We start from the raw sequence: 26062 nt of genomic DNA on the forward strand, positions 1-26062 counted from the left end.
CAGTACTCAAGTGAATAAAGTTTAAAATTTAACTTTTTTTAAGCGACTTCCAAACAAAGGATGAGTTTCTCAATTCGAAGATTTATTTTTTCACCCTTTCATTATTCCTTTGTTTCGTCCATTTTTATTTGTCTATTCCGAAATATAAACACTAAACCCGTCACATTTAATTTTATCCACTAACACAGGACCAATATTGTCAAATAATTTCATATTTGAACAAAAATAAATTTCATTATTTGTGTTTATTAACTTAGCACGTGTTATAAAGTTCTGATTGATCACATAAATATAGTTAACGTTTGACTTTAACGGCCAAATTCAATTTATGCTACACAATTCTGAACTTTTTATTCGTTGGTTTAAAGTTTTAAATGCAATTAGTGAATGTTTGATATTATTTTTAATTTTGGGGTCGTTATTTATTTAATTATATTTTGAACTTTTTATTTTGATTTATTATGACGTAACAGGTCACAGGTAAAATTAAATCGCATTGTTATATCTGGTTGTTATACTTAACAAACAATAATGAATTAAACTCGAATAAAACAACAATTTGCAGTTGGTAAGTGTACTTATTTTTCCATTATAAAATACTTAAAATAAAAATTACATTAACATTATGAAAACTAAATAATATCACATATCGTCAACGACAAAACAAACCTAAACATTTTTTTAAAATGTTCAATACTACTTTTTGGTCGATTCGTTTAAAACCAATCACAGACTTAAAATAATCTCCTGTTGTAAGTATTAATTATTGCGACGAAGCAGAGTAAAATGATGAACAATAATAAGTACTATTCGGTAATACAGAAATAGGTTATAGCACAGAAATAGCACAGAAAACTTTATTTTGAAAGGAACTTCTAAAAACAAAAGAAGAATCGTATAAAAAAATGATTTTGTTTAAAATGATGACAGCATTTTCACACCAGCGGATTTTCTGAACGACATACTCGATATGCTCGATACACATGGTTTTACTACGCGCGACAAAAATCCGCTAGTATGAAATCGTTTTAAAGAAAATTCCAAAGACAATTTCACAGATAACTTCAATATTCACTGGTAATGAAAAACAATATTAAATTAGCTCCAATTTTAAAACAAAATATCTTATTTTATACTCGTATACCTTTTTTGTCCGACTGCTGCGAAACATAAAAGAAAGCCTACTCTTGAAAACAGTAAGTTCAGATTTGAACAGGGCAAGACAAAAACGTTGGCATAGTAAATACAATCAACTTCACTAACACTACTGTGGCTGAGACACGACATATACATAATATGTATTATGAAAAGCAATTTTTGAAAAATATATTACTTCAATTGCTTTACTGTATCAACAGTTTAATCAGCTATGTCGTCGTCTTGTCAAAGAAATACCTAAACTAACACTTTACAAGAAATAAATAAAAATCAAGTAAGTACATGTTCCAATAGTTACCGCATACAAATATTCTAAGGAAAATTGCAATTGGACTATTCACATCAACAATCTAGATTATTAACTCTTAAAAATAGACTACGATAACCAATTTAATGACGCTATCAATTTAGTAAATAATATCGCCAATACAGAAGCTTGAACATTAGTACTAGATGATGTACTATTGTTTATAAACACTACAGGCCACCAATGTGATATAGAAATTACATCATCACTCTTTGGTTTCTCAGTAGTAGCATGCTCCAACATATTATCAGGTAAATAGCTTCCACACGTAGGAAAATCTCTTGGTATCGGAGCCATATCTTTGTGTTCACCAACCTTGAATACTAAAGCCATTCCAATTTCAACGTGGAATTCTATATGACAATGGAAGAGCCAGTATCCAGGGTTATCCGCTTTGAACCTGATAACTGTATAACCACCATCGGGTACTGTAACCGTGTCCTTGATTGGAGCGTTCTTTAAATTCCTTTTAAGCAAACCAGCTTTGTCATACGCCTTGATTTCATCTATCGTGATATCCTTAGCCAGTCTTCGAAGTCCGACTACTCTGAAGCTATGTCCATGTAAATGGAAAGGATGGTTGGCATCAAAAGTGACTCCTTCATCAACGATGATAATTTCGACTACTGAGTTCAGTTTGACTGCTAAGACGTGGGAACATTCGCAGTAGCCTTCAGTACAAGCTTCGTCAATGCTTGAAGAGTTGCAGAAATTGTCCGTTGATGGTCTGGCGGTGAGGAGAGGACTTGAGGGCAGCTTCATACTTATGTGGTTCAACTGTGGTGTGTATAGACGATTTTCTTTCTTTGGGACTGTGGAAAGAAATAAGATGTTTATTTTAAAGTACTTAAATCATCATTGAGGAGATTCACCTATGTACATGTAATGCTATCGTTTCCCTTCGTTGACAAAACCTAGCAAAAGTGAATTTATATTCTCAGTTCTTGGAATCGAATTTGGTCTATTTAATTCGTCATTTGTACAAATACCGTTAATTAGCAACACCTTCACGTATAAAATGAAAGCTATTCATAGACGTGAATTAATGAATGGTTGGTTTAATTTAGCCTTTTAAATCACATAATTACATCAATCATTCTTTGTTTAAGATTACAAAAGTTAATTTTAATTGCGTATCTTTTCTCTTCTCTTTTTCATTGTCTTTATTTAGCCGTTCTCTTTTGATTATAAATACATATTTTTCTTACTGACTTCTTTTCCTCTGAATTTTAGTTATATCTTGACCTTTCATATAAATCAGTTTTTTGATTTTCGAGTAGGTATTTGACAAATTCATTTTCTAAAGTCCAGAAGAACGTTATTCAAACTCACCCTGGTAATATCCATAATAAGGTGACCTATGGAAGTGGGAGTTGTTCTTCGCATAGAAGTCGTAAGCCACGTAGAACTGGTAATCAGCCACTTCCTTTAGACTGTCGTCGTAGCCCTCCAGAGACCTCATCTCAGCAACGCTTATGGTTTCTTCATCTTCCTCACCTTTATTCAGGGCGTTTAGTTGCTGTGGAAGAAATTGATTGTTTAGTCGGGTAAAGTCGGTCTGAGAAGCTAGTCTTCTAAAAAGTCAGCATCGGGATGATAATTAAAATAATAAAATAGATCTCAGTGGCGTGCACTTGGAGAGGCCTATGTCCAGCAGTGGACTGCGATAGGCTGATGATGATGATGATGATGATGGGATAATAATTTACGCAGGTAAAATAATTGCTGACAAGGTTTGTGAAAACATTATTAACTAATGATGACTGTTCATTCGATTACCAAAAGTCGCTATCCAATTAACCAATAATGCACTAGGTAGTCATTTTACTTTGTGCTACAAACTGAATAAGTAATCAGCAAGGGAAAAAAAATAATTTAAAAATTTCTTTATAATTTACCTTTATCTATAGGTTCTTTTGGAAAGTCACAAACTAGTTGCAGAGTTCCAAAAATAAATGGCTCATCACTATCGAAAAACTTTTCATTCCTTACTCCATTAATTTTCAAGTAAACATCAGAAACCACCTACAAATACCCACATCAAACAAAAATCTTCCGCACTCGTAATACTCCAGCGACATTCACTAAGGAGCTTACCCAACTAGAACTGAACGAGGTTAATGCTTCGTTCACGACGTACTCCACTTTTATAGTACCATAGCAATGTAGCTTAGTCCATATCAGACGGTATTGATCATAATGTTAGGGTATTAGAACGATATTATAAGTTTTTAAGAGGATCCTTGCGATATAGCCTGTGGGAATTCTAATTAATTATATAAACTTGCTCATAATTATTGCAAAATTGCAATTGGCAAAAATCCTTGAAGACGAATTTGCAGGGTACCTACATCAAACCAACTCAAGAAAAAGCAAAATATTTGTAAAACGTCTCATTAATCTCCAGAATTTCCAAAGCATACCATTAATTTAAATTACTCGTAGCCCACACAATAATTCTGACTTAACCCAACCAAAAACATTTCTCAACGAAGAATCCAGGCCAAACGCATTACCGCAATCGATCTTCCAAAGAACTCAGATAGTAACTCCAGCATATTTTACTAGGAACCAGTACATTATTCTAATCGTTCCATGCAAAGCCTCCGAGATAGTATCTATCTGGCAGTATGCCAACTCCGTCGTTACGACGAAGGGATAATTTTACCGCATCTGCAGACTATTTGATTTTGTGACCTGCCTAATATCCTCATTGTACAGATAAGGGAATAATCTTATAGTTTTTTCTAGCATTAAGAGCTGGTGTGCCGAAATTGATTGTGGGTTGGGACGGGTAAGAATTTGTGTGAGGCATTTTTCTTGGGTGGGATTTTATCGGGTAAGTAAACATTGGCGAAAAGCTTGTTACAGAGAGTGATTTTGGTAGACTAATCTTGTAGCTTTGGCATATAAGTAATTTGAGAAATGGCATTTAACCTTCATATTATTCAAAAATGACGCACTAAAACTGAATTAAAATAACAATGGCGCCTAAAAATAAATCAACCGGAGATAATTCATTGCTCATAAAATTGAGTCTAAAATCCCGCGTAATACTATCCCTCACTTCTCGCCTTCTTGGAATTAGTATCAGTTGGTCTCTGAATTGAAAATCATCGCACCTAAAATACTTAAACCTTTTTTGCACAAATGCAGACCATTTTAAACAGAACGCTTTCTTTTTTTAACCGCCTCTTCAAAAATGGAATGTCACTGTCAAATCAAAATCCTAACACAGCGCCTTCTTTATTCAAACCTCATACATGTCATAAGACAAAGGAGATTATAACACGTCGTCACATTAACAGTCGCAGTGAAAATCAGTTTTAGCAAACCGTTGCGGTTGACAGCCGGTAGTCAGGCCGTGCAAACGGGAATTCCGGCCGGAATTTCAAAATATCAGGAATATGCACGCTTACTAATGAGCACACTGACATCTACGTTTAAACGGAGCTGCTATGAGACTGGGAATATGGTCTTTAGTTAGAAATGGTTGTGTTGGCTCTGATATTTCTTATTTTCATTACCCTTGTTAGAATGTGTCGTGCTTTTGGGTTTGTTTTTCGCAGTAAGTATGAAGGTGTGGAATAGAGATAACAGTAATGTTGCTCTAGTTAAAAATAAATTATATCTGGAGCATTTTTTCTGGCAAATAAAACGAGACTTATCAAAAATTGTGCATAAATAAATATAATTGACGCTACTGACTAACGTTAACCCTTTATTGAAATAACAACTTTATAACAAAAAGTCCTAAGAACCTACAGGCTAGCAAGTTTGACTCGTGCAAGCGTGGTCATTATTCTCTCTTCCCTATATGAGAAGTCACGCTGACTCATTATTAAGATAATGATGACAAAAGATAGGTTTCAATTATATTATGAAGAAGTGAACCAAAGATAAGTTACACCCTATAATTCAGTCAGCATTCCGCTGAAATATGATTCCCGAAGAGTCGATCCGTATACAATTTCAGAATGCGTTTTGCTAAACCTACCCGTTACGGAGCTATTTGGAGAATATCTTAGAATTGGAGAAGATGCAAGTCGGTCCGAATATTCGTCTTACAATCGATGTTAGAATTTCGTCTTACATTTCTGCGATTCTGTGGTATTAGATCGAGGGACGGGACTCTAAGATGGAATAATCCAGTTTCATAATTAACAGTTGACTGCTTTGGTAAACAGTAAAATGATTGCTGTAATTGAGGTGGTGGAAAACAAAATAACTATAAAGGGGGTTATCAGATTCGATACCCGGGTCGGGTTGAAAATGCTTTGTCGATTTTCATTACAAAGTCTAGCCGGAATAAACTTATAAATTATCTTTTATATATGATTTTCTTTCAAGGTCATTTTATATTTTTCCTTAACACTTAAATCTCTTCCACTTCGGGTTAAAATGACAAGTTACCACAATTAATTACAAAGTTTCATCTGTGTTCTATTTCTTTTAAAACTTTGAACAAAAGTCGACAAAAACTCTGACCTTGGAAAAGGTTAATGAATGAGATAATACGGGTTGGGTAAGAGCGCGTAATTTAGGGTTAACACTTCGAAATAATAATTATTTTAATGTTGTCTTTCGTGGTTGGAAATTATATTCGTTTTTATGTTTTTCACGAGTACATTAGAGTAAAAGTTAGAAATAAAAACTTTATATTTTTCGCAATAAATTTCACTACCTACCTATTTGAGTTTTCTGAACATAAAAATCTTAAACTTTAACAACAAGACGCTTGACTACCACTAATTGGGCTTTTTATTTTGCTCAATATTACTTAAAAAAAGTCGTGGTGGCCTAGTGGGTAAAGAACCAACCTCTCGAGTATGAGGGTGTGGGTTCAATTCCAGGTCAGGCAAGTACAAATGCAACTTTTCTAAGTTTGTATGTACTTTGCAAGTATATCTTAGACACCAATAGCTGATAAAAAGGCGAAGGAAAACATCTTGAGGAAACCTGGACTATAAAGTCTGAAATCACCAACCCGCATTGAGCAAGCGCATTGGCCTGTACCCAGCAGTGGGACGTTTAAAAAAACACTCTAACAATATTACTTAAAACATTGACATCCTAAAGTTTTACTACCAGCCTCTTCCCCTACATATTATAACCAAAAAAATGCCATAAAAGAAAAAAAAAACAAGAAAGCCAGTAGATACACTCCCCTATTCAATTCGCCATAAAAACTTGGATCCCCTAAACAAGTATCCGAACCACAAAACAGATGGCTATAAATATAGCTTTATTATGCGAATCTTTGATAACCGAGGAAGCTGTCATATCAAGATAAAGTAGACCCCACTATCCTTAACTTTTTACGATACTTTTGGGAGCAAACATCGATGTATAGAAAGTGTACCCTCAACACTTTTATAGGGTTAAAGCCAAAGGTTAAAGCACATATTCACCAAGTTCCAAGGTCGCTTATATCGGGTGTGTAGTTCACAATCACATTAAATGAAATGCGTTAATATACTGGTTAATATAAATATGTCGATTAACACAAAGAAAAAATAAAAATACGTAAAAATAAAAAAAAGAATTTTTCAAACAAAGTAAATAGAATAAAAATGTGCGAAAATTAGAACGCCAATATAAAAGTCAGTCATGACAAACAACTGAAATTCTCCCTTGAAAATTGACAGCTGTCAACCGATCAAAACATTCGATACTCCTAACTTCATCTCTGCTTTACACCATGATGTTGTAAATTATAAAAACGAAAAATGTCTCCTGCAGTTAAGTCACTGAATGGATTAGGTTATTTTTTTTCCAATTAGCCATAGAATATCATAAAGTATATGCGATAGGATTTAATGTGATTGTGAACGACACACCCTGTATAGCGTAAATGACCTTGGAAGTTGTTGAATATGCAATGATATGGCTCTTAAGGAATTTATTATTTAAATATTTGCATGGGAGGGTAGTTCAGGTGTTAAATGAAGGGTTGGGGTAATGTGTCCCTTTTTGGGAAGGTATTTACCTTTTTGTGAGGTAATATTACCTATGTGTTTTATTTCTCTGTTTTTGTTTAGGACTGAGGGCAAAAACTTGGCAGTTGAATTGTTTGAGTTTTGGTTTACGATACAAATATTGCCAATTAGATTATTGAATTTAAGACCTTTCTTTTAAGTAGCTGTTTTTATGCTTTATAGTCAATACTTAAATGCGTACCATAATGTTTACAGATGTTGGTTTAGGTACAGGTAATTTACGCTAAGATCAGTTATGGATGAAACCTAAATTACACAAAAGTCAACAATATTTCCCTCTTGCCTTACACAATGATTGATCCTGGATGCAAAGTTAAGACTTACAAATTACATCAGCAGTCTTTAGAATTATTTGAAATTCCATGTACAGTCAACTTCAGGTCAGTGGTAACAGTTTTATAGGAAAATCGTACTTATTACTATTGAGTAAAGGTGCACGACAGTTACCACTGATGTGCAGTCTACCGTACATAGCATTAAAATTTTATTTTTTTGTATTATTTTCAAATTATGTTAACGGTAACAAGGACCTCTGTTTTTTGTAAACCTGTATGATTAAACTATTAGATCATTGTATAAACTTACCAATCCCTCATTATGCAGCTCCTCCCATGTCGGGTCACCGGGTGGTTCCAGATCCATAGCACCTTCGTAGTGCAGGACACCGACCTGCTTCGCCTTTGTGAATCTGTGGTCAAACATCATTTCATTAGAATATAGTACAGGTAAAGGTAAAGTCGTGGTGGCCTAGTGGGTAAAGAACCAACCTCTCGAGTATGAAGGCGTGGGTTCGATTCCAGGTCAGGCAAGTACCAATGCAACTTTTCTAAGTTTGTATAAAGTCGTGGTGGCCTAGTGGGTAAAGAACCAACCTCTCGAGTATGAAGGCGTGGGTTCGATTCCAGGTCAGGCAAGTACCAATGCAACTTTTCTAAGTTTGTATGTACTTTCTAAGTATATCTTAGACACCAATGGCTGATATAAAGGTGAAGGAAAACATCTTGAGGAAACCTGGACTATAAAGTCTGTAATCACCAACCCGCATTGAGCAAGCGTGGTGATTAATGCTCAATCCTTCTCCATGTGAGAGGAGGCCTGTGCCCAGCAGTGGGACGATAAAAAGGCTGTAACAGTAATAGTACAGGTATGTGAAGAAGTGTCGGATTTCTTAGTTAAATCCATTTATCATTTTTGGAAAATATAATCTGCTGAGTATTTAAATTAATAATACAATAAGCGCAGTGCCTTTATGGGGAACGAGAAAAAAGCTATTCCACACACATTTTGTGGTAAAAACGTCTGACATTAGGTATCTGAAAGATCACCTTTATCACACAAATAATAAACAGATTCATTAACCTTAGATATTTCTAAAGCTAATTTACAATCGACACGAGAGTGTCCAAAGCTTGTAGCACTATTTCAGACGTTTGCTATAACCTACTACTAACATTATCCATCAACATTCCTAAAAAAGATACGTAGGTGTATTATACCTTCTTCTTGAAAGACAATACTTACTCAACAAAAACATAAAATAGCTACTCACACTTCGTCACAATCCATAAGGCCGCGATATCTTATCCAGTAGTTGTCTATCTCATTGTTGGCTTCCAATATGAAGTCGTAACGCTCTCCTGCGTACGTTACTAGCGATGTAGCTGTAACAAAAATGTAGGGATTAAATATAGAACTGTAGGTAGGCTTTTGTTTTTGGTTTCAGGAGAAATAGTTGTAAATGAGCGGTTTTCAAGAAAGTGGATAAAAGTTGATGAAGAATTTCTTCTTGATATTGCTGTAAATCTATATGTCGCAGGGATATGATAAAAACGGGGATATGATCAATTCCCTAAGAGATTTGATCAAATCACGGAGGATGTTAAAATAACAACACGATTTTATCTTTTCTCCAAACAAATCTAGTGAATTGAACAAATCCCTAAATTGGTTCAGTGAAATGACAAAAAAATTGTCAGTTCTTGTTTGGGTCGCGCTTGCAAACACTAGGCAAGCCGTAGGTGTCATAGATGTGCCTGTAAGAAAAATAATGTTTTATGTTATTCACGATGCCTCAAATCAGCTTCATGTTTTAATAAGTGATTATTACAAATAGGCATATCATACGCAACTAAAATATTTTTTAAAGAAATTTTTGTTGATTCTTTCAAAAATTAAAATATTGTTCTGAGTAATGGTGATTTTTTATATCAATATTTCCTTGTATTGCATACACCTGATTATCATAATTATGTAGGTATATCTTACCAAATAAACCTTTAAAATATCAAAGCAAAATTATTTTTGTCATTTCACTGAACCAATCTAGTGATTTGTTCAATTCACTAGATTTGTTTAGGGAAAAGATAAAATCGTGTTGTTATTTTAACATCCTCCGTGATTTGATCAAATCCCTTAGGGAATTGATCATATCCCCGTTTTTATCATATCCCTGCGACATATATATATATAAAAGAAAGTCGTGTTAGTTACTCCACTTATAACTCAAGAACGGCTGAACCGATTTAGCTGAAAACTGGCAGGGAGGTAGTTTAGAGCCAGGAGAAGGACATAGGATACTTACAAAAAATAAATAATACAATTTATTCTGGACATACAACACCATCTATTGTTCAAACCAAAAATCTGCCGGATGCCACTATTCCACGCGAACGAAGTCGCGGGCAAAAGCTAGTTAAAAATAAGTGACAAGAGACATAGCCAAAATATTGAATGCAAAAACCTACTCAAAAAGTATATATGCTAAAAATATTATATTTCTACTTCTAATCACAATATGGTATGTTTTTCTTTTTGTAGGTATTTTTTTCTATTTGGAATCAAGTTCATACAACAAAACATCAAGCCCGTTTTTACGCTCACTCTAAAATAATTTGAATGCAGGTCAGTCAGGAAACAAACTAACCCCAAACATTAATATCCCCTAAACTATAGCAGCAGCATTACCCTCTATCCGACCCCAAGACGTTTGTATAATCTAAAACCATTAACAATAAGACTAAAGCCAGCTCAAATCTCAACTAATTGAACTGGACAAGACAGCAAGAACTGGCAGAATGGCCGCCATTTTACACTGGACACTGTTATAGATGTCCCACGACGGACACGGACACGGAGGAAGATGAGCAGAGATGTCAAAATGTAGGTAGGTCAGGCACCTTCTTGTAGGTCAAATTCGTATAGTTATCGGCACGAATCTGGAGCTCTGACCTACATCTGCGCAGAAGTGATTTATTAGCAAAGAGCCAATCCCAAGTGACGGCTATGACGCGATGCACTGCGGGCCAATCACCGCTTTAGCCCGCCTCACTTCATACCACAAAAGGGACCCAATAAATTACTTCTGCGCAGGTGAAGGTCAGAGCTCAAGATTCGTGCCGATAACTATACTATAGACATGACCAAAACGATCGGTTACAAGGCGTTCGGGTACTTTTAGACATCTCTCAACGATCTAATGAGGCGTTCGTGTTATTTCAGACATCTGCCAACTATTTCTGCTATTACATAAATTGGTCGGTTCCAAAGATGGCGTATAAGGACGAAAACAGTAATGTTCCTCATCCCTCTCTCTCCCGCGTTTTGGCGCGCTACTTTCTTAGGAGATTTTCCGTTATGGCACCTCCGCTAGTCATTTTGTTCTCCACTCCGGTAACGGATTACAGGTGCTTGTATTTCTGGAATTAAGCTGGATTGGGTAGGATTGAGTAAGATTGCGCTACGTTCGAATTGAATGTTACGCTTATCTGGAATCTAATGTAACGGGGCTGTTGTGTAAGATGACCTAGGTTTTGTTGAGCTAGCCTCTACAAACATTAAAGTTAGCAATGTGCTTCACTGCTTAAGAAAATGAAAATTATGCGTAGAAGAGTTTTTGATGTTAATGAATATTTTAATGTTAAATAGAGCTTCGTAGATATAGATATATGTTTGAATCAAATCTCGCTTCTTCATATTTGAATATAATGCTTCACACGAGCTTAAATAACTATTATCAATCTTTATTTGCTAAGTTCAAATGTTATATGGAATGTCTCATTAAAACGTACCATGTTCAAATATCAGTATGGAATGTCTTTTGAATATTGTTTCTAAATCTCTTTAAAAAAAAGAAAACAAGGATAAAACTGGGTTTCCTTTCTGTAGTGAATACATAAGATTTCTCTTTTAAGGAATACACAAACGCCTACACACGAATCGAAAAAACTTCGCGGAAATCACAATTTTTCCGCTTTTCCTTTTTGCAAATAAGATTTCAGCACACAAGTGGCTGGTGAAGTGAATAAAAACCGCTCAGGATTTTGAATACGATACAAAATGTTACGAATATTTTCAAAAAAAGAAATGAAAGAAGAAGAAAAACAAAAGAAAGTTGGTGATTATTCAAATATTTATTATAGTTGACATGATGTGTCAATAATGAATGCCATTAGCTCATATTTTTGTATATCAAAATTCTGTTTTTTTATTTTTGGACAAGCTTTTTGTTAAACAAACAGAGAAAATCCATAAAGCTTCCTATTTAATTAAAAATTGTGGGTACATATAACAAAAAAGAACACCCATAAACACAATATAAACCCAATTTGGAAAAATCCATTTGTCAAAACAAATAATGGCGTGTGTTCGAGATTTTTAATTAAACCCTATCGATTGGCGAACTAATCAAAAAGCCAGCCAATTTGCGATTTCCCGCCAATTAAAGGGTTAAAAAACTTTGATGGGTCTGTCCTTTCATATTCGTTTGCCGTTTAATTTCGATTCGATATAAGTTCGAGTCATGCTCCACTGACTCTTCAAATATGGCGGAATTTCATAGAAGTTCAAGGAAAAGTTTGTCAGGAATTATTGTGAGCTACGTTTGAACTGCGTTCCTAACTTTCTGAAGTGAGGTTATTATTTTAAATGGTATTTCCTCTGGTGTTATCTTATTTCTTTACCTTGAGTTCGGCTTAAGCTTAGTTGGAACTGTTCGGAGTTTGAGCTTGGCGGTTTCTTTTCAATCTGTTCAATCGATTGAATTCTTAATACTTTGGCACTTTTTCTCACTTGGATATTTTATTGGTAGATTGATTTCTAATTTATATTCCACACATTCCAGTCTTCAAAACATTAGAAAGTTTTTTTTAAATAGACAAACTAATCTTCGTATACGAGTCTTCGTTTATGAAATGAAAAGCCTCGCCAAAAATCCGATTGCAAAAATTCAAATTCTCAAACCGACGAAATGAAACCGACAACATCCATCTTTTTAAAATGTTTTCACTAAAACCTTTGACATCTGCGTATATTTCATTTCCTCATGCATTCCCTCGGGTAAATTGAATTGCGGTAAACTCACAACCTAGGTAGGAGGTGAGCCACGGAGGAAGGAAAGAGATCGGAGAAGCAATAAGGCAGGTAGGTCAGGCGCCTGGTAGGCCAAATAACGTACGTCAGACGTAATCAGTTACTAGAACTAACAAGGCGTTTGGGTTCCTTGTCAAATCAAGACGAATCTGTCAACGATTATTCTTGATTAATTGATGATTTGGTTCTCATAAAAATGGGCGGATGCTAAAGAAAGCGTACAGGGACGCACACCCGCATTTTGGCGCGCTACTGATTTTGCTTTATGACATCTCCGCTAGTCATTTCGTTCTCCGTGGAGGTGAGCTTACAAACTTTGTATCGAGATGTTTACCTGAAGAAGCTAATGTTATGAATGTGGAGTAAATATATACGGCTAATCTTGTAATGGAGTAAGATGCCTTTGGTGCAGCAAATGGAGTAAGTAAAAGACTAGATACAGATGATATTTGGTAAGTAAATTCAGCTAAGCAGCGTAATACGAAGAATGTTGAAACACAGCGTGTGTTTACTGAGTTTTAGAAAATAGTTTATACCTAAAATATTGACGAAATAGCTTAGATGTTTTTATTTATTTACAACAAAAATATGTACAGAGTTATTTACACTAAAACTAACTTAAAAAAAACGTCAAAAAACTTCACAAAATAATAAGCAATAACTGAAATAATTCTCCACATTACAGTATTTTATACCCAAAAAAATATCTCTCATTTATCTAACATAGTTCAGATGTTCAACGAAACGCTTTTTAATTACCATTCGCTAAGTCTTCATCAAACATTAATTAATATTCTCTCGAACCAAATAAATTCACTCTCTCCATGTTAGCAACTGAATGGAAAACCGCCACACTAAAATTCCATTTACAGTAACAATGTAATTATTTCACTAGACTAGGCTAATACGTTACCACAAGCACTTATTGTTGTCGCAAATAAGAAGGATTCGAAATTAATTAATTCTTAATTCTCTTCTCACTTTATTTATGTTAAGAAAATAAATTCTGTACAAAGAATTCATTTAGGACGAATAGTGATGGATGAGCCATCACTATTCGTCCTAAATCAATTCTTCCTTTGCGGAGGCCGAAACTTTTTGCTACAAGTCCAAAATTAATTCGAAACATATTTACTAGGAAAATACTAGGAAATACTAGGAAAATAAATGATGGTAAATAGAATAACTCTGTAGTTGAAATCTACATAAATATAGCTCTTTCATATTTATCATTAAACCTGCGTTCATAACGCAAAGATTATGTTTGTGTTCGTATGTAATTTTTTATTTTCAGCTAGAACATTGGTTTCCCTTTTATAAAAGTCGTTAATACAGAAGATTAAAATTTACAGAAACCGAGTATATCATTTCGAATTTAACTTCAATCCTTACTTGAATTATGTCTGACTATCATTCTTTAAAAAAAATCTGTTACTGTAGCTTAAAATGTTATAATTTTGTTGATAACAATAAATAACTTGTCAAAACAACTTCCCCAATCATAAAACACAATAAAATATCCCACTTGTTTTCTTGTACACTAATTGCTTAATCCTTTTATATGCAGCCCCAATAAACAAATCCTTTTAGCCGAAAAATAGCCGAATCGTCATGTTCTCGATACTTAATTTCGGCGAAAGGTCCATCACTAGTATCCAGATAATCTTTTGAAGATAACACGTTCTTTGCACGAGTTTCTTTTAGCACTGATTTGATTGTTTTCTTTGTGATAGATAGAAGATGATATCTTTACTACGCAGTATGAAGAAGTTTGGTGTAGTATGAAAGTAGGAATTTGTTCCAAGACAATTGTGTCGTATAAAGTTGGTTGTTTCAAGATGTTGTTTTGTTTTTTCGTGTGAAGTAGCTTTTGTATTATTGGTTAATTGGTACACTACATATGTGTATATGACTAGTCATACAACAAGTATGTATTATGTCTCTTAATAAAATATTGTCCACAATTTTTTTGCCACAAAGATACTCCTTTTTATAAACGAAGCTACAACTGTTCATAAATCACACAAAACATAAATAAACAAAACAAAAAAAATCTTCGCAAAAGAAGCCAGCCACTTAATCACAACTTAATACAGAAAATATTTTCCCCGACTCGAAGTTTTTCAAGTCAATCGTTCCACGCTCACTAATGTCCAGATAACTTGAATTTTCCAATAAGCATTTCAAAATATCCTATCTGGTAGATTGGAAAAAGTTGGACTGTGAAACGGAACGGGGAAGTAACTACATATGTAGATGTTAGTCCGTCTGTCTGTAGAGAAATAGAGGGAATTCAAACTAAATGCGGTTGGAATTTATTCAATCTACTGAGTCTGTTTACTTCTGGCTTCGGGTGTGTGGTTTTTCCTACAAATAGATCGGTCACTCATTTATTGAGAGCTTTGTGAGTTCATTTTGTAATATTCTGTGGGTTTTATTAGGTGGTCGTTATATTGATCAAACGTCTACACTAGATGGTGAAAACTTCCATGAGTATAGGAAAGACAGAAAATAATGTTTTAGAAAACTATGAACACATCACATGAGAGGAAAGCACATGAGAGAGTAAAGGAGTTACAGATTTACAAACTACATTTGATGTCACAATGCCATGACCTACATGCAATGCCCTAATAGCCAGATCTTTTCCCCAATTGAATCATCTTGGTCTTACACACCTCTCGGGATAGTACACAAGAACCGAAATAAACCCAGTAAATGCACTCCACACATATTTGCATACAAACGTTAACCCAACATCCTCCATCAAACACCAATTACTCATAGAAACCAGTCAAAAAAACTGGACAAACATCGCAAAGGAAATTAAAATCCTATATTTGCTCACTACCCGACTACCCCGAACTAATATTAGAATTAAAATCAACATTAAATTCTAGTAGCAGCCGTTTAGTTGGACGGCTTTGCTCATCCCCTTTTGAAATTTACATATTCAAATGTGGAAGCTGGATCAAAGAGGCTGAGATGTTACATAGACGTCGAATACGTTAGCCGGCCCAACGAAATTGGCAGCTAGTGTAAAAATGTTTGATAGCCACGATACTAACGGCTTATTTGAGATATCGCTGCTTGGATTTTTTAAGATGGATTTTGTCTATATTGGCTTTTTACTCGTAAGTGTGTTTAAAGTTGAGTTTGAGTTATTTTGTCGGCTTTATGGTATCGAATTTCTTTCTGGTGTATAACTTATAATAACAACTCATTCTCTGCTGCTTTAGGTATAGGTAAGTATGTAATCTTAAGATTTAGTCTGGGTATTCCTCTGCATATTATATCTATTTATGTACATATTTACAAAAATATACAAGCATATTCAACAGTTACCTATCTAGTAGCCGTAGAACAAGCTCCACTTAGTTTATGACTATATGACTTTGTCTGAACGTGTGAGAAATAATTTTAAATGGAGCGGTTGCACAAAAATCCTTCAAGAGAGACGTACGCTATTCCCACAGTTGCCAGGCAAATCACATGTGTGTACAAACAAACACACATGACAAAATAGAGCGAAAATCCGAAAAAATATTCAGCCTTTTTCGTATATTTGACCTCTGATTACTTTCGTTAGCCTATTTGTTTACCCCCGGGATGATTCACCTTTTGACCTAGACCGTTTAACCCAAGGTGTCACGGGGATATAACTAAACGTAAAATTTACCGTAACGAGAGCCCAAGTGCAATAACAAGTGCACTCATGAAAGCTATTTAGGTTAATTTTAAGATATATAATTAAGAGGCTAATTATTTGAAAGCCAACGTCATTTTTGTGTCAATAAAGTGAGATCTTAACCCTAGAAGCCTAATCTACGCCTGCGAGACGTACACGCATTCGAATATCGTTTGTTTTTTTCTGACGGTTGAGGCTAGCGTGTGGTGCTCTTCTGTTACCTCCGTGGCCGACGGGAGCTAGAGGATGGTGCCCGTATCGTTGAGGTAAGTCCCGCCATTTTTGATTTATCGAAGTGTTGCACGCCTGCGAGACGTATGTTTAGGCTTTCTGTAACTTTTAACTGAGATTGAGTGATTTTACTATTGTTTGTTTTTCGTATATTTTATATCTTTTTTCGGTATTGTTTCAGGTATAAATATGTCACGGTGTAATATATTAGACGAAGACGATATTTTTGCAATTTTGAACGAGGAAGACAATCCTTGTCAGGAAGATTCAGATTCCGAAGTTGAGGATAACCAGATTATCGACAACGTTCAAAGCGAGGACGAAAATAATGAAGTGTCTGAGTACGTTTCATCTTTACAACAATCTGGAGCCTCTGAAGAAACCGACCCCACCATTGTTGCAGAAGCTGGTCCATCATCTGGCGCAGACCGTGTTTTACCACCTACCAACTCGGAGCGGATTTATCGTGTTCGTAATCGAACTCAGAATGGACATATTTGGTAAACTGTTAAAGCTCAAATCTGATTAATTGTAATGTTTGCTCTAAGAATAGATATTAGCGTAAAAACAATATTTGGTATTCAAAAAAAATATATATGTTTTAGCTGATTTTGAAGAAGTTATTTTTTTTGTTCCAATTTATGCATATTGTTTTTGTTGTTGTAATAAATAACTGTAATTATAGTTATAATTAATAACAGTGTTGTTTTATTTTTTGGTTTATATTCCAAATTAAAATGTCTGCTCAACAATAAAAATAATAATTAAATAATGTACCTAAAATCGGGGCTTTTATATGTGTACGCCTCTGAGACGTATGTTAAGGCTTTGTGTACGTTCGAAATAGATTAGGCTTCTAGGGTTAAGAAATAAAACAAAATACGGCCAAATAAAACAACCAAACCTAAATTCTACTGCCATTATAATCAAAAACCCTAGCTCTGATGCCTTCACTATTCTAAATTAAATTACCATAACTACTTCACTTGGTAAATGGGGCGCGCTATTAAAAGCCTAAACTCGCACTGAAATGGAATCAATCTAAATTCGTTGTTTGTAGTTCAATCTCAAAATAGAACCAGTCAAATGTTTGATTCGGCCTCCGCTTTTCACAAAATTAAAGCTAAGCATCCAAAACAATTGGCAATCTACACAATTCCATTATATGCACCACAAAAACTCCGGAGCCAGTCACACGAGAAATTCTGCAACAATTTATTTCTAACGAACAGTACAGCTCCACATATTTCCGAGCACAATAATAATAAAATAAAGAGCGCGTCATGTAATTCGCCGCATAACACCGACCATTCTAGTGGTGAACGCCATCTACAACAGTCGTTATTTTAAAAATCCTCTGCAACTACACGGAAATATAAAATTTTGGATGTTACGTAAACAAATTATAGTTTTTATATTGCTTGGAAATTCTACACTTGCTTTGTACGGGCTTGTATGGTTTGAAATATTACACACGTCTTGTTTCTCGCATGTGAGAAAATCAAGGCAAATGGAGTTACTGTTGCGTACATAGAAGATGAGCTGCCAAGTTACTACAATACTACAGCTTACGTAAAATTTCATAGATATAATCTCAAAGGAGAGTTTTGCAACAAAATAATAAAATAATAGAGTAGCTATTGGATTAAGAAAATAATATACGGTGTATACGGTTCATACACAAAGGACTTTACTAGAAGTTACAGCGAGATTTTCTTCAAGTAGTAGAAAACGTAGTATGTACAGGTAAAATAATAAAAGACTAATCAAATCTTTTAAATTAAAAATACACGAGCAAACCTCAGCAGACATGTTTTAATCTAAAAATCTGGATTAAAAAGTCTAATTCATTATTAAATTTTCAAGAGAAATAAAATACAAAGAAAAGTTTCAAGGGAAAGCTAAGCAAACGAGACGTCAGTAGTGAATAATCAATGAATGTTTGATCTGATTTTCCTCAAGTAGGTGTTAGAGTTATTTGATAAAGCAAAAGTGGACCGCTCTTAAATGAAAATAGGGTTGCGCTTCGCTAAATGCAAATGGCTAAAGTAATAGATATTGCAGCAGCTTGAATTTCGGATATTGGAGGGAAATATCTTTACGGTCAGACAACATTGAAAGCAATTTTGGGATTAATCTGAACTCCTATCTAATTGCAGACACTTTACACTTAATTGTTAATGAAACGTTTAAACGGAATGATATAATCTGAAACACGGAAGATGATTACGGCTACTTATTTAGTAATATTTTAGAAGATTAGCAGTATTTAGCCTTTTAAGCCTAATCACATAGAGTCGTTTATGAAAATAAAGTCTCACGACTTTTTCAAAAACTTTCAAAAAAATCTAAAATTCACCAACCCTTGCAAGTTTGTCTGGATAGTCAACGAATGAATATATTTTGCATTTAATAACGAGACGACAAGAGTTTCAATTTAACTTTTTTTACTATTTTTCCCTTTTCAGCTTTTGTTAACTAGATGCATGCATTTTTCCAGTTTCTGTGTTCCCGACAATTTGTTCTACGGCCCTTGACCGAACTTACATTTTCAGTTTGCAGTTTTCGATTCGCTGTTTTCCTATTAGCCGACTGGTTTGGTCCGTCGATTGTATTATTTTAAATTTTTGATTGTGCCCCGAACGGATTATTGGAAAATGTTTTGGCGTTCAGCAAATTTTCAATTATTGAAAGTTTTTATTTGGAATGGCAATTCTGAAGGATTAAGAGCAGAAAAATATTACGCAGAAATGAAAATACAAAATGCAGCTTTGGATACTAACAAACTCTAAATATGTACATACGATGAACAGGTAATGGTTTTTGGCAGTGTTACTTTTATGATCTTCAGTAACTAATTACCTTATCACTTACTTCTCAAATCGATAATGCTAATACTTCGCATAGTATTAACACTGGTTCACAATATAATAATCAGTATTTGACCAAGAATCTCTCAGCTTAAAGCTACACGTACAAGTTTCTAGAACGTATGTACGCAAACGATGCGATAACGTATCCGGCACTGCACTAATGCGCGCGCAAATTATTCTATCTCTTGGAGTTTTGCTAGTTATGGTTACATTACATGTGAAGGATGCAGTTGATTTAACTGAGTTGGAATTTAACTTTGGATTTGCTATTGAGTAATTTATGCGTATAATGGTGTCAGTAGAAGATATATTTTGCAGATATGTAAAGCTAATCTACTTAATGGTTTGCTTCCTATCAAATAAGTCTACTTAAAGTCGCATCTGAACTGCACACATACTTTCAAATGAAATGTCGAGCATTATATTTTACATAAAACCTCATACTTGGTAACTCGATCGTGACATCTAAACTAAAGTACCTATCAAATGTATAAGTTCCAAAGCTAAATTGATATATTCGTAAATCACTCTGCCAATAATCAATAAGCACTTAAAACACGATTTAAGCCAGCATTTCACAATCCCGTCAGCCTAAATCTACTCCGAATATATCTAAGCTAGACGTCAAGCACGAAACGTTGTTAAATCCGGTAAATTTGCACAAACGATTAAAAAGCAGTATTACTGGTACACTGGCTCGAACAAAGCCTAGGGCTATCGCCGCCACAATGATGAGTCATGATGAAGATGAATTCAGCAGGCCAGTTAAAATTATTGGGAGTTTTATTAAATTGCATGTTGTGGTGAATAAACGGGCTAATGACAGAAATGGTGTTGAAATATTTATGACAACGCTGTCATATTTTTTGTAGATTTTATTTCAGTTGCACTTCTTTTTTTTTTCAAACGCAAAATGATTACGTTCCTTATATCATTCTTCATTCCAACAAAATGCTCCGAGAGTCATCAATAGCAATGACACAATATTCTTATCATGTAATCGTAATTATAATGATATATGGCTTATGATAATGCCCCGAAAAACTCAGAATAATAAATACAAAAGATAAAGGACCCCAGACTCCCGATACGCGACGGCAAAATTTGTTGTCCCACAATTTAATTCTCATCAGTTCCAAACTTTTCTTGGATTTTCGAACGAAACTTTTGAAAGAATTTACATAGTGGCAACACCAAGAATGGAGATAGGCGGGTAATGAGGAAAAAATAGCGTAGACGACCCCGGGCCGAGCGACAAAAGAAACCTCAGATTTGAATGTAAATGAACACAAAAATGAAAAATATCAAAGCGAGAGTCCTGGAGGTTTTTTGTGCCTCCTAATGGACGTTTCAATTCATTATGTTTGATATGGCCTGTGATCGTGGGATTTCTTTAATGTTCTATGCTTTTATGTGTGAGCTGCAATGACTTTGTATTTTTTTCTAATTTCATATATTATTCTGTGGAAGATGTTTGTTTGAGGTTGTGTTTGATGTTTGAAGATTAAGGGCCTTCTCTATTCTTTCCTTTGTGTACTTAATTCCAATTATTTCACTATTTTTGTACCTTATACATACATGTATTGCTAAGAAAAATGGCAATAAATCACCAGAGATTCGTATGCGTTACTAAGGAAGCAAAATCATATTACAAGTTTGATAGTATTAACCCAATACACTGTCTCACTCAACACCTAATACAGCTCACAAAACGAACATCAATTCTCTCAATATTCCCGATCCAAGCCCATTCATTTCAGCTGCACCTATTACAATAACTGTTACAATGATCACTTACTTGTAATAGGCTGCAAGTCGTAACCATCTGAAGCAATCACCGTGATATTATGACCATCCACAGACAGCTCTATAGGGCAGTTCAGGAACTCAGCATTGATCACGCGGAAACGATACTTGTAGCCCTGGAAATAAGGTCCGTTTTAAATTGCAGGTCTGTAAGGCTGGGAGTGATTGCTTTGAAGGCATTGCTTGAGTATTCGAGTTAAGTGATAAAGATTTGGTTGATGAACTGGAAGGTTTAATTTGAAATTAATCTGTTGATAGAAGTCTCGGATAAAATAAAATGGTAAGAAAACTTTGGAGATTCATTTTTTTAGTTTTTGTGATAGAAACTGACACTGTAGCGGAATCAAAGAGGCATAATAATTGGGTTGATTTGACATAAGGTTTAGCAATTCCTTTGACTGACAATATAACACAAAATTATATTTTGAGTGATTTTAGAGTTTTCTGCAAAATGTGCAAAAATAGGTCTCCTTATTAATGGTATAAGATTCTACCTTAGTTTTTACACATCGTTAGCATAATACAGTCAAGAAATTATCATAATAAGTCTTACCTGTTCAACATTAAACCTAGCAGCTGGCATATAAACAGGCTTAGCTGTATCATTGAAGAGCTTGAACCTTCCAACTCCATTGATGAGCAGCGTCGGAGGTTTGTTGTCTCCAGTAGAGTGATGGTGATCAGTGAACATGCCGATAGCCAGGTCGTGGATCCAGTCGGTCACCAGCATAACGTGCTCAGATCTGCGAAGAAAAATGAGTTGTATTTGGTGGGTTATAAGGTTTGAAATTAAGTGTCTTGAAAATATTTTATGGTATGATTGAAATAAGATGAAAAATATATGTAGAGGTATAAACTATGTGTAAAATTAAGGATCAACATTTTTTATCACTCGTTTTACAAACAATTGTTTACTTTTACTTCTTGCGGATGCTTAAAAATCTTAAGCCTCCTTTGCACACCGATAAGGGAAGTCAGGATTTTATGAATACTTCCAAAAATATACATTACATAACAAAATACTCCAATATTAAAATTTAATTTTCTTATTACTCCAATTTGACGACTGAAGACCACTATTACGTTAATAGTCCTAATACCACTGGACATAATCCTCCTAACTCAGCAACGAAACCGGTAACCAACTAAATAGCCAAACAAGTAAAACCAACACCGACTTTTCCAGTACATTCACCAACTGTTTGTTTGTCCGCACCTTTCCGTACACTCTCAATATTGACACAAGCGGATCCAGGGGCCGGAGCTCCTAGCTAATACAATTTGCTCACTAAAAGATACACCCTTTACGACAAACTATTGATTGTGTTATAGAACCCTTTGAGATATTGCTGGATTTTAAATGGGTTAAAATGTAGTTAGATTACTGGTTTAGTGCCAAGGTACTGTTTAAATAAATTTATAATTTTATTAACTATTTTATTAATTTTATTACTACGTGACAAATTCTAACCAAATTATAGATTTTTATAGATGAGATTGAAGTGCAGGTTTGCAGGTTCCCATGCAACGTTACTATGGTTGCACGGTTCCAAAAAATTGGTCTCATGAAAAGGAACCGGTAAGAAACTCCAAGATATGACGCGTTATAAATTCGGCGTGTCATCACTTAGGTACTCACACGTAAGCCTATGTACACATAGCATAAGAAGTAAGAACGCTTCTTATTTTTAAATTAATCAGGACATCCAAACAAAATATTGCAATGGCCCTAATAATCCTACTAGTACATTTGTGGTCTTCTTACTCACCTGTCATAATCATACAGTCTTCCATGTGGATCCTGTGACTTGGGCTTCCTGACGATGAAGACGCCTGCAGCACCATCAGCTCGCTGCATGCCAGAGTGGGAGTGCCAGAAGTGAGTGCCTGCGTGGGTAGCGTTGAACTGGTACCTGGAGTAGAAGAAAAAGGACTAATAAATTTTCAAGATTGAAAAGAAACAGAGGAATAAGAAGAAGAATGGGTGTTATAACGGACACAAAATCAATGTGTGTGATAAGTTTGAGTAAATAAGAATGAAAAGAAACTAAAGGAAGAAGAAGAACAAAGATTTGACAACGGGTAAAAAAGAAAGGGTTGTGAGGAGTTTAACTAAAGTATATCTTTGTGGCATCATAATTTCCGAATTGATCAAACATTTTAATGTGGTTCTATCGATTTTAAACAGTCCCAGGAGGAAAATTCAAGGATAAGAACAAAAAGATGCTTCCCTTTTTGGGAAGTCGGTTAAAAATTATTCAAAAGCTTAGCCATTTGTTAAGACATATTGTCTTAACTAAACTATAAAAATCCTAGGAACAAACAAAAATCCTTACCTGAATGTAGTCTCAGGTAATATAGGGCACTGAGTCACGTATGGCGTTCCATCCATGTAAGGAGTTCCTCTCTGGTGCTGACCGTGCCAATGTACCGTAGTACCTTCCGTCATCAGGTCATTCTCCACGTCTACTATCACACGGTCATGTTGGCATACCTGGAATTTAATGGAAAGGTTTTTGAAGATCCTTTCTTGTATTGTAGAAAATAATTTGATAGATATTATGCCAGTTCCGTGCTAATTGTTAACTTCAAATAACTTTTAAAATTTTCCTTTTAGACATTTTTAAATATAACAAAAGCTAAATCACTGTAGAGCTACATATTTTAATTCGGTTTATAAACTTGACAAAATTGGTCCCATTTCGCTACCCACTAAAATATTTAGTAAAATCTCTCTGAGCCAATAAAGTAATAAACAAAACACTACCATAAAACCAGACGACAATTCCAAAGTGTTAACTAACAATAGCTTTGCCATACTTTTATTTAACGAGGGCCAATTAAAACGAGCTCACAATTTCACCTAAAATTAAAACTACCACACTAATTGTCACAGTATGGTTTGCAGTCTGAAATTGGTCCAACAATATTTTCATGAAACGGAATGACATTTTTTTACTCTAAAAGTTAAAAAATGTTGCAATATTTTATGCTCACCTCTACTGCGGGTCCTGGCATTTTTCTATTAACAACGTTCAAAGGTCTGTTCATTCCATCAGCTGGGATGCAGTCAGGGCGGGAACAATCCGTCACGTTGTACGGACAATCGTAACAAGCTTTACTCATCGTCTGATACCATTCAAGCACAAAGTGATAGTAGCAAATCATTGGTTCCTCTCCTTCCCTACATTCTCTATGACACGGGTGATCTCCATTCATCAGTTCTCCAGTAACTTCGTCGTATCTTACATGTGCCCTTATTTTTGCATCTTTCACATTTCTGCTAATGGATGGTTCTCCACGCTCTTGCAGCATTCTAATTGGATGTTTCGCTGGTACATTTGGAACTGTTTTCAGATTTGAATCCACGTTTAATTGGTTGGTGTTATTCGGTTTGGGAGCAACCAGCACTCTGGAAGCGCTTTGAGGTGCATCGTGCGTAAAATCTTCTGAAATTTTGACTTCCTGTCCGTTCTGGTTGGCTATTTCTACAAACTGGTCCGTGGTCTGTGGTCTGTAGTCGGGTTCTGTGTTTTGTGTGAAGTTGTAGTCTAATGTTGTTGTTTCATATGCCTGTGCTGTCTCAACTTGTGTATTAATCCCGTGGATATCTGTAAATAAAAAATGAACATATTTATAAAGATACAATGCAAAATAATCAGTTACTGTTGGTCAAAACCTGTTTTTACTAAACGATTCAAAGTTCAGTAACCTTTCACTGATGTAACAATAATTCCTATTATTTTACAAAATTGAATAAAAACCTTAATTTCCTAAAAACACACGAATATTTCCACTGTCTTTTATTTCTCCAGGCTGCCCAAAAAAAATGGTATCTCAATTTCAACGTTGCCAAAACGAAATCGGCTCCATTAACGCGATTCACATTTTACATGATCCCAAAAATCACTCGTCAAAGACGCAGATAAAATCCCCAACCGATCACCGATCATTATAGAAGCATTTGCATTGTAAATCTGGTACCACCCAATTGACTTAACCCGTCCGTAACTCCATTAAACATTTAGCAGGTCTTTAGAAAACGATTTTGTTTTTAACCCTACAAAAGAACGGATTATGTTAATTTAGTGCTTAGGGTTTGGGGGACATTTAATCATATAAAGTACTTTAGGTGATTCACTTTTTCTGGTATGTCGAATTCATCTATGTGCCGGAATTTTGAGGATTTTATTTGACATGTACCTTTATATGTTGTGACCGATTATTTCACCGATTTTTATGAGACTTTCAACATAGCATTTGTCACATTTAAAAGAAGGTTTCAGGTTTTATTTTTTTGTAAAAGGTTTTTGTAAGCAGACTAATAGTTAAGTTTCGACATAATTAATTAGGTCTTATTGTATGATATTGATAGATGATTCAAAGCATCATTGTATACAGGTCAATTTTATACATAAATTCTAATTCTAAACCAAAATTATGTTCATACAAAATCGATTTCAATAATTGAACAGACATTATTCGGTAGCGTTTTCGATTCAACACCAATTTTCCAGTATCGATATTATGAAATCCTTATTTATTGGTCTGTATTTTGTTGTAAACAAGCTTATTTATCGATAGTACAGACATTTAGGAAATGAAACGTATGAACGGAATATTTACAATATCT

General features: G+C 34.7%; 1 protein-coding gene across 3 annotated transcripts in view; it reads right to left on the minus strand.

Moving 5' to 3' along the window:
- Positions 1-558: 558 nt before the first annotated feature.
- The window catches only part of LOC124642266 (laccase-4-like), a 91785-nt gene continuing 66281 nt past the window's right edge, over positions 559-26062 (minus strand). For all 3 annotated transcript variants that reach the window (XM_047180618.1, XM_047180616.1, XM_047180617.1), the window contains exons 3-11: positions 24427-25040; positions 23766-23923; positions 23199-23342; positions 21983-22172; positions 21422-21545; positions 9014-9125; positions 8050-8152; positions 2798-2984; positions 559-2277 (exon numbers count right to left, since the gene is read on the minus strand). In XM_047180618.1, coding sequence (XP_047036574.1) covers positions 1535-2277; positions 2798-2984; positions 8050-8152; positions 9014-9125; positions 21422-21545; positions 21983-22172; positions 23199-23342; positions 23766-23923; positions 24427-25040 — 2375 coding nt within the window. In that variant the 3' untranslated portion in view covers positions 559-1534. The remainder of the gene's footprint in view (positions 2278-2797; positions 2985-8049; positions 8153-9013; positions 9126-21421; positions 21546-21982; positions 22173-23198; positions 23343-23765; positions 23924-24426; positions 25041-26062) is intronic.

Source organism: Helicoverpa zea, chromosome 24 (assembly GCF_022581195.2).
Source record: "Helicoverpa zea isolate HzStark_Cry1AcR chromosome 24, ilHelZeax1.1, whole genome shotgun sequence".
NCBI classification, from domain to species: Eukaryota; Metazoa; Arthropoda; class Insecta; order Lepidoptera; family Noctuidae; genus Helicoverpa; species Helicoverpa zea.